We start from the raw sequence: 10,523 nt of genomic DNA, 5'->3' as shown, positions 1-10,523 counted from the left end.
ACCTACACATATACTATATATAAGGGGTGTTGTGTTTTCTCTGACAATTGCCACAAAAAAATCCTTCATTCAAGTGTGTAGATTATTTTACATTTAGAATTGTCTTAACTATGTAATCAGAACTTGTTCCACAAACTGTTGCATTGTGGACTGGGAGCTACAGTATTGTAGCCTGCACCCTGAGGCTGCTGAACATTTGAGACAATTGACTTTGTTTTCTTTCATCACATGAGACAATTATTACATGTCTTGTATTGGAAATGTCATAACAAATTAATTTGAATGAAGCACTTAGGTGGCGTTTTTAATTTAATTGAAATTTTTTAATCAATTTACGGAAGAAGATTGATTCAATCTAATTGAAAAGAAATGTCTATTAAATGATTACCAAGGTTCGCGTTCTCCTGTAACTCCTCATAGCCAAACTAATGTTTTAATTTCTTTAATGTTATCATTTCAGATGTAATTGGTGCTTCACAGGCTTTTCAATTAAACGTTTGTTTTTGTGCCGTGCCATAATGATTTAACACATTAACATGAAACATTCTACTTTGATGAAGTCCTTCTAGTCTCATCTTTTATGCCGACACCTTTTGGAGTGTGTTTGTCTTTCTATTCCTTGATGTTTATAAAAGGTTATACTGTAGTGACTGAGGCTGGGGCCTTCAGGCACTGGGGAAGACAACTATGCAATGTTTATCCAAGTAGTGACATCCTTATGACAACCTTACATCCTTATACTCATACATCCTTATACTCATACAACCTTATACTCATGCACGTTTTACAAAAGTGTCTTGTTTATAATCCAAACAACATGGATTTTCGGGTGCTTCTTTCTGCTTTTGTTTTCACTACATGCTTATATTTATATACCAACAAATATATTGGGAATCAAAATGTGCTTGCAATGTCTGCAACTGGTCTGACATTGTCAGGTTTGCATTGAGCCAGCTGCACTCCTCTGTGCCAGAGAGCATGGAGAGGAGAGAGAGGGGCCAGTGTGATAGTTGTGGTGTCACGTGTGTGTATGTGTGTATGTGTGTATGTGTGTGTGTGTGTGTGTGTATGTGTGTATGTGTGTATGTGTGTGTGTGTGTGTGTGTGTGTGGTGTGCACGCATGTGTGAGTGTGTGTGTGTGTGTGTGTGTGTGCGCGGGCGCACTCACGTGCGTGTGTTTGTGCGAGTGTGTGTTTGTGAAGTGATTAACACGCTTTCAGCGGGTGCCTGGAAGAAAAAGTCAACGGGTTTGTGGAATTTTGCTTTGGTGGCACAACTCCTGATATGAGGTCACATCGGGCATTAGTCATTAGGAGGGAATGCATTGTGTCTCTTTTTAAGACATGGCAGTTGTTCGCATCCGCGCTGGCCACACAATGAATGCAGGCCTTAGAAAGTCGACTTGAATTGGCTTCACTGAACAATGTGAGCAGCATAGTTTGTAGGACTTTTACCAGCTGTCTGTATGGGCTGGATTAGAGGCACCTTAGTGGCCTTAGGGGCAAAAACTATTATCACTGGGGGTGTCACAAGCATTTGTAGTGAGTCTAAAAAAAGAAACACTCTCCCGAAATGTTTGTTGATGCAAATGAATTAGTGAGATAATAATATGAGCTGCTATAAAACAAAATGATTATTCTCATAGTAAAAAAACAACACACTCACAGTCTTGTATAGTTAAGTGCCGCTTTATTATATCAATTAACCACTCAAAATATGGTGTCTATGGAAATTCAGTGACATGTTGACAATAGGCACAAAACTAATATCTAAAAGTAAAATAATACTGATCACAATGAAGTTCTTCAGTTGTAATATTTTCACAAGTTAACATGCTGTCAGGTAAAATATTTGAGCTGTCATATAATCTGAAAGTATCTACAGTAAATGTAATTGTAGCATATTTACATTTACACAAACCACTTTCTGAAAGAAAAAAAATCACTTTGGGAATTAGCACAGTGTAGTACACAATCAATCTTTCACCCACTTAGAAAAACAATACAATCATCCAAAAATGGAAATAAAAATGTCAAATATATATAAAACAAACAAATGTTTTCAACATCTGAAGCTGTTCACCATACCTACTGTAGCAAGTGCCCATCTATTCAAACAAATATCAGCAATTATTCTTACCTTTCTTTTCTACTGTACAAACATGCAAATATTGTATTTTCATAATTAAAAAAGAACCTCTCTAATGTGCAGTGGAAATTCAATGTAAAAACTGAGATACAACAAACAAAACCTGAAATAAAAATTAAAGTCCCCTGTTATAAAAAGAAAAAGATGATTGTACCTTTAGCTCAAAAGAGAGAGCTCAAACGATGCCAAGCGATGTTGACATGAGACATTTATCTATTTATAACACTGACGTGGGTAATGTTTTATGTACAACATAATGTATTTGTCCAGGATTATCTTAAAATCCCCTCTCACTTGAACATGAAATGCAAATTCATTGGCAACGTGTTAGAATCAACACTTATTGTCATCCTATGACAGTGAAATGTCCTTCCTCCCTCGGCCGCGGCTGCTTGCTGTGTCTATAAGCAGGTAGATGATTTGAACTCGTCAGGGACATCACTGTCCAGTTTACAGATAACCTTGTATATGGCCTTTTTCCACGAGGGGTCAGAATCTTTGGCTGTTGAGATTGCGTTGAAAAACTCCTGTAGGGTGATTTCAGCAACCTCAAGGAATCTGTCGGGAACCTGTTTGTAGAAGAATAATATACGTACAGTCAATTTAAGGATAAACAGCCTATATGGACTTTAAAGTTGTGACACATCACCACAGTGGACGGTGAATCGCTTTAGATCCCTCTCTAGTACACGGTTCTCTAAACCAACACTCAAACCCACAACTTATAACCAACGAACACAACCCTGAACATCTCTCAACTTCAAAGCAGACTTTCTACCTTCTCCACTTTGTTTTCTCTGAAAACACCGAAAGCAAATAAAACGTCCGAATATTTAGCTGTCGGTGACGGAAGCTAGGCTCTTTGATTCTCTAGGCTTGTTGCCTTGTAGCCTAACATGTAGGGAAGCGTAGCACTATGCCCTCCCAGGAATTTCACCCAGCGCTCCCAACACCGGCCATCAGATGGAGGGAGGGAGGCGAGAGGCGGGAGGCGCGGGGTGGATGCTGAGAGAGAGGAGGAGGAGGAGGGAGGGAGGGAGGAGGACTACCCGGTTGGTGCCATTATTTCCCATAGACCCATAGTTTAACAGAACAGTTGTTGGCATAAACGTATTTTTCTTTCCCCCTCATCCTCCCGACACAAAAGCATCCCCTGGGAAAGGAATGTCTTGGTCCTAAGGTAAAGAAAACGTTCTCGTTCTCATTCCCACCGAACAGCCCTTCTCCCTCGGAATTCACAGCGTCTTTCTCAGCATTCCGCATCAGTAGCAATCTGAGCCCCGCTCAGGCGTGCTGGTCCTCTAATCCCCAGTTGTTTTAGTGGGATTCTGCGGCTTCCTCTTCCCACAGTTTCTATAAAGCGTCGCTCTGGAGTTTAGATAATGGGGCTGGAAAGGGCTGGTGGTGGTGGTGGTTTGCAGCCACAGGTGCAGAAGTGACATACCGGGTCAGGGCAAGGACAGGACACACCAGTCATACGGGACTGGACCGCGAGTCCACTGAGGTGTGAGAAGGAGAGCTGAGTGGGCTGAATTGTCGGACAGGGGGACAACTCACCTATGGTCAACTGACGAGTTGACTCTCTAGACGACTAGCAACGACTAGAGAATAGTCACCACAATTGACCAGTACTTACTAGATAAGAGTAGTCAGTCACCACATTGACCTACGCGCTTTCTGTCACGTCATTCACGTCATGACTCACTCTGAAATGACTCACATTAGACAAAAAGAGATCCCCATCAAATCTGTACGATTATGTGGGGCGTTGCATGTCACACACCTGCATGTCATCCCTTCTCTCTCACCCATCCTTCCTGTCATATCTCTACTATCTCTATCACAATAAAAAGAAAAATATGAGTGGGACTGCCCCACTCAGAAAAAATAACAAAAAAAGAATTATTAGCCGGATCTTAACTTCTACTTAGTAGTCAAATCTAACTGAGGAAGTCGTTGTTGTTGTTTTTACCTGGAAGTCGTTAGCCTTGTTGTAGTGCATGTTCAGGGCTCGGAACAGCTCCGAGTCTCTGTTGACGGACATGTCCTTGACGTCGTTGACGCCGTCCACGATGGCCTGGCGGGCAAACTTCTCCATCTGGATGTAGTAGAACTCGCGGAAGTTGCTGAACCACTTGATGAGCTGGGAGGTGATGCAGCGGTTGAACTGGAGATGAAAGGGAGGAGACATGGTACTGTGTAAACGGTGTGATACTGTCATATTCAAACTGTCTTTATCGTCCAGATAATTAGGGTTTAACTTGATGTTCAACCGATGAAAAACTGTCGATCAAACTGTTGTTTTTTTTTCAGCTTCGATTTTCTAATTTAATCTGGAATACACGTGTTAGTTTGTTTTTTTCTCGTTTTTACTATCTACCCCTTCCACTAAGTCAGCGGTTCCCAAACTTTTTCAATCAGGCCCCCCTTGGGTAATTGGAAATATTTTCGAGCCCCCCCTAACCCGGTCCCCACCTAGATTGATATAATTAATTGTATAAAGTTGTACAAACATTACATTTTCTCTTCTAATAATAACAAGACACATATATCCAACTATAGTTTTATATTTTATTATGGGTTGAAAAGGAACATAAGTGCTTGGCAAATGATCCTGTGCCACTGAAATATTCAACATATCAACATTAACTAATTTCTACTGCATCACTATTCTTACTCCTCACATTCCTATCACAATTACGATCAATGACTTGTGTGTGCTTGCTTTGCCTTGCAAATCTTCTCAAAGCGGGGTTGTTGTTTTGAGACTGCCACTCTCAGTTCATTCTCAATGTTCAACTTCGACCTGTATTTGCTTTTGATAGCAGCAACAGCAGAAAAGCCTATCTCACACAGGTACGATGTTGCAAAAGGCAGCAGTATTCCCACAGTTTTTATTTTTTTTATTATTATTTCTTTATTTCTGTGCCCCCCCTGCAGTACCCCCGCGCCCCACTAGGGGGGCGCGCCCCACAGTTTGGGAAACGCTGCACTAAGTGATTAAAAAAAAAACACGTTCAGTAGTGTACGCAGTACGGGGCTCGTAATGGTCCGTCATCTCATTCAAACGTTAATTGCTCTGTTCTTTTCCCACCAACTTTTTTACTGAATAAAAAAACATCTGTCAAAGCCGTGTGTTTCTAAACTCAGTCTTGACATTAGCCTTGTTATTCTATCTCTTCATCCAGAAGGACCAGAAAAAAACGCCCAAGGGCTGGGCAGGCATCAAAGACGCTTCTTTTCTCTGGTGTTATCGGTGAGAAAGCGGCCGCGTAAGGACAGAAGGAAGCTTCCCACTCAGTGAACTCGGGGATGATAGGATGGAATCAGACACCGGGATTAGAACCCCCTTTTGTTCATTGCCACTTCCCACCAGAGGGTCGTGGGCAAGGAGGAGAGACCCAGGGCAGGCTGTAGTAGGGCTGTGGGGCTACAGGGGGCTGCAGCCTCCCCACCCAACACCCGACCCCCCCCCCCCCCCCTCCCTCCCATCCCCTGACCCTGGAGGTCAGCCCAGCCAGGAGGCTGGGGGCCCCCTGACCCAGACCGGCTCCAACAGGACCAGAGGGCCAGGGAGGGCTGGGTGGTAAGAGGCAGAGAGCAGACCAGGGCACACACACTGTAGACAGGATGCTGTGGTTACTGGTTAGGGCCTAGCGCTCATAGCTCGTAGCTCGTAGCTCATAGCGGTGGCCTGCTGCCTGCAGCTCTTCCACATGTGCGAAACCTACTGGGTGTTGACACCCAATAGCCGTGCCTTTACCGCAGAGAGTCTTTTGTCACTCCATTTGCTGACTGGAGTGGCTTTTTAAAGAAAGAATGCCCCTCTATCTCCCTATGCCCCAGGACATGCTACTGGCTTAGCAGCTTTGTTTCCATAAACCCTGTGTTCCTTTGTTTTCTCTCCTCCGACTCACTGCTGATTCTGTCCTAATAACACACCAACAAGTTGAGGTAAATACCGTCCGTGTGCGGGTGAATATAGGACATACGATCATTACATTTTTCTACTGACACGCCTCTGTACATGCCTCTGTGTTATTAGTGAGTATTGTGATAGCCTTACCTTGACATCGGGGAAGAAGGTTTTCAGCACGTTTGAGCTGGGGTAGCGTGTGTAGAAGAACATGAGCTTGGCCTTCTTCAGATGGTTGGGGGTTAGACCCTCCTGGATGTGTGAGTGTTAAGGTCGCTAAAAAACATCCGTCAATCACAATATAATTCACACAGGCTTTGGGCTGAAAGTGCTAATACAAAGTGCTAATAGACTGGAATTATTGTGTCGCCTCAATCTCTACTTCAACTGAATTACATTAAAGAAAAGCTCTGCGGTTACACAAAAGGCAATAATGACCCTAACATATGCTTATTGGCAAAACAGCTTTCTGAATTAGATTAGGCGTTCTAATTAAGACCGCAGCTTTTGGCAGTGGAGATGGATTTGTTTTGTGCTTTGGGTCAGGGCAAGGACAGAACACACAAAGTGCTTTTTTTCCCCAGTGTCGATTTCGTCTTATAATTACAAGAAAATTACTAGATTGAGAGGAATTATTCAATTAGTATATATATATATATTATTTTTTTTTTTTTTTTTACATAAACCTATCCCGAATCTCTAGTTTTTCTTTCTTCTTTTTTTTTTTTGGGGGGGGGGGGGGTGTTTGTTCTGTGCAATGGTAGACCTGTCTGTAGTAGATTTCTCTCTTGTTTCTCACAACCACGCCTACGGTAATATTTCCTTATCAGGTCAGAGCACACCATACATTTATTAGGGAATCCTACCTTTGAAATAAGGAAGTCGGACTGAAAGATTGATGAGGAATTGTTCAAAGAGAAGCACACAGCTCTTTGCACAGTAAAGATAAAGCACATCCTGAGACAGAGCTGATAATATTCTCCTCCAGATCCTTATAATGAATAACCAACAGCACTGACCACTTCTGACTATTCCTAAGATCTAAGATCTTCTCACAGCTTTGAGTACATCTTACGAAAAAGGAAATGTTATGCCTTACATTGCCAATGTACCAGTAACGTAATCTAAATCAACAACTTGCTATTAGATTATTTAAAACACGTTTTTTTTGTCTGTATGTTGTGATTATCTTTGAATTATTATGTATTAATGTATATAATATATAAAAATAAAATAAAGTGTTCTGATAGATGTATCCACTCTATGTTTTCAAGTGTTGCCACTTCTGGGTTTCATAGGCACTCAGCCTTGGCCTTTTAGGTGCACCCCATCACACTGATGATAGAGAAATATATTCTGTACCTTTTCAAGTCTGAAAAAACACAGTTTCCTGGACAGAAACTGATGCTTTCTCCTTCCTTTGAAAAATTGGCTTTTGTTCCTGACATTTCTTATCAAAGCTGTGTATTCCTTTTTATTCGTCTTTTTCTGAACTTAAAGTCATTACCCTGCTCAGATTAAAGAAGATGCTATATAATTTTCTTGGGGGTTAGCCAGATCAAAGAAAAAATTCTCCTTGAAGTCTGTTTTTACAGGATCTACTCATGCTGCAATGAACCCTCGACAAGTCATTGTTCAACTGGGGGAAGGCAGAAACACAGGTGGTTTGTATAAGCTACTGGCTCTATCTACGGCTATGGTAAATATCAGAACAAAATATTACTATAAAAGAATAGATGTACAGTTAACTATTTCATTAATCCATCACTTAGAAGGAAATTCTACATTACCCTGCATTACTCTACAATATGGATTATTCTACAACTACAACTCCACACACATACATAAATAGATTCATCACCATTAGTAAAAGGATATATTGAGAGACATGTAGGAGTTCCTCTCTATCTAAGGCTATGGTAAATATCATAACAAAATATTACTATCAAAGAATAGATGTAGCCTACAGTTAACTATTTCATGAATCCATCACTAGAAGGACATTCTACATTACCCTGCATTACTCTATATTATAACATGTCATATTCTACTACAACTACAACTCCACACATAAATAGATTCATCACCACAGTAAAAGGATATATTGAGAGACATGTAGGAGTTCCTCTCCGCCATGCTCTGCAGGTCCCCGCACTCCATCTTGACGTGGGGGAGACACAGGCTGTCCACCGTCACAGGCCCCAGGGACGTGGCACGGGGGTGGTGGCCCAGGTGGCTGGACGTCACCTTGGACCTCATGGCGATGGCGTCCCAGGGCAGCTCCACCGAGTCCGGGGAGGTCCGGTCCATGGAGGGGGGCATGCAGGAGAGGCCCCCGAAGTTAGTGTGGGGCCCGTACTTCAGGAGGTGCTCCAGGATCTGGCTGTCGTGCAGCGGCGTGCTGTAGTTGAACTGGAAGGGTGACTGGTGTAGCGGGTAGGGCCTCTTCACGGTCGGGGTGACTGAGCTCAGCTGGCTCAGGGGGGGCTTGCGGACCACCAGGGACAGGGCCTCCGTCTGGTCCTCCGGGCTTCGGGCCTCGGAGCTCTCGTAGTACTCCAGGGACCTGGGTTTAGTGACAGCCTCTTCACCGTGGCCGGACTGCTGCTCCTGGGGACAGGCGACCTGGGTCTTCCTGTCAGAGCCCCCCCCCAGCGCGGCGGCGGCGACGTGTTCCGGGGTGTGACACATGCGCTGCTGCTGAGGAGACTGCGGGCCGTGCGGCCCCCCCAGCGCGGACGATGACGAGAGCTTCTTAAACACCATGTCCACGCTCTCGCTCACGGCTTTGGACAGCTCGTGTTTCAGCGTCTCCTGGAGGTTCTTGCCTTCCTTCTGGTGCTGCGCCGCCAGATAACCGCCGCCGCCGGCGTCCGCCTTCACTCTGTCGCTGTTACAGTCCTGCCCTTTGACCTTTCTGTCGAACAACTCCCGGTCCTCGTGGTTCATATGCAGCATGTAGCTGCCCCCGGATGACGACTCTTTGTTTTGAGTCGTCGTGTCGTCGCGTTCCGCGGCGCTAGCTGTCTCGTCTCGGTCCTCCTGCTCGGCGGCGTCCCGGTTGTAAACCTGCAGGAACTTCTCTTGCAGCTGCCGCAGCAGCCTCTGCATGCTCTGCAGCTGCTCCTTCAGCTTATGGCACTCCTCATCCTTACTGCCGCCACCACCGCCGCTGCTGCTGTTACCACCGCCACCGCCACCACCACCACCACCACCACCACCGCCTCCACCACCACCTCTGCTAGCTACGTTAGCGCCCAGGCTGTGCTCCTGATGCTGGGGGAGCCTCTGTTTGCGTTTGTTCTCCCTGTAGGCCTCTCTGGCCTCCCTGGTGTCTGACTCAGCCTTCTCACTGTCCCCGTGGAGCCGGCTGTTGGGAGAGCCCGCCATGCCTCTGATTATGTTCTCCACACGGGCGCGCTTGGCCTGGAGGTGGTCACTCAGGGGGCCCCTGTCCCTGTCCCTGTCCCCCTCTGGGCTCGCCCCCGTCGAGAGGTGACTGCCTGGGGACACCAGCTCAGACGTGCTGTCCTTAGAGGACACGCTGCTCTGGTCCTCCTGGCTGGAGTCGGCCATGGTGGAGCTGGACACGGCTGACGCCGGTAGGTAGAAATGGCTTTCGTCCAGCGCCCTCTTGTTGTGGATGGTTTTCCGCAGGAGGTGAGAGATGATGGAGCCGTTGGAGTATGACGTTAGGGGCTCATCGTACATGTTCCTGCGGAAGCAGGGGATCATGAGCTCAGCTTTGTCATCCTCCAGACAGCCCTCGCTGGGGTTGTGCATGTTTTGGTCAGGGAGACTGAGGTTCATGCTCGCTAAGCAACCTATGTATTGCTGTCGTTGCAGTGAGTCAGAGAGAGGGCTGGACCACTGAGTACTCTGGAGATTTTAGTATCTGAAAAAGAAACGTTTCATATTCTATAAATGTGTTTTCAGTGTGGTACAGTAAGCCTTTACATCTGAGCATAGTGGAATATGGGATATGGTTATGTGCAGATTAAACAAATATAATAGCAACTACTGATGACTCTCCCTCTCTATTTTGGATACAGGTTCTGTGTTGAACTTTGCAACTGCCATTTAAATGACACCCAACATACAGTATATATTACATCTATAATGTCAACATACAGTATATATTACATCTATAATGTCAACATACAGTATATATTACATCTATAATGTCAACATACAGTATATATTACATCTATAATGTCAAAGTTGGAAACATTTTTACATTTGAGAAATTTAGCAGATACTTTTATCCAGAGCAACTTAAAATAAGTACATTTCTCTAAAAATTAAGTGAATCAACTATGAATACATCACAGTAATCGCAAGTCATCTTCTTTTACTATTTACACATACAGTACACTTGGGATGGGAGCTGATAGCAATGATGTTCGTTGCCCATAAGGTACAAGATTATATTTTCTAATAATACAGTTAAGATAGCCC

The 10,523-nt window shown here is 44.4% G+C and overlaps 1 protein-coding gene across 1 annotated transcript; it reads right to left on the bottom strand.

The window, feature by feature from the left end:
- Positions 1–2,550: 2,550 nt before the first annotated feature.
- Positions 2,551–9,875, bottom strand: prox2 (prospero homeobox 2; the record flags this gene model as incomplete). The annotated part of the gene is made up of 5 exons (XM_080550397.1): positions 2,551–2,718; positions 4,122–4,316; positions 6,216–6,317; positions 8,163–9,253; positions 9,299–9,875. The coding sequence occupies 5 exons, from the start codon at positions 9,873–9,875 to the stop codon at positions 2,551–2,553; spliced, it is 2,133 nt and encodes a 710-aa protein (XP_080406523.1).
- Between the last annotated feature and the right edge of the window lie 648 nt (positions 9,876–10,523).

This window comes from Nansenia antarctica, assembly GCF_963989245.1.
Source record: "Nansenia antarctica genome assembly, chromosome: 1".
Classification (NCBI taxonomy): domain Eukaryota; kingdom Metazoa; phylum Chordata; class Actinopteri; order Argentiniformes; family Microstomatidae; genus Nansenia; species Nansenia antarctica.
Note: the sequence above shows the minus strand (reverse complement) of the source record. Positions and strands in the feature narration are given on the sequence as shown.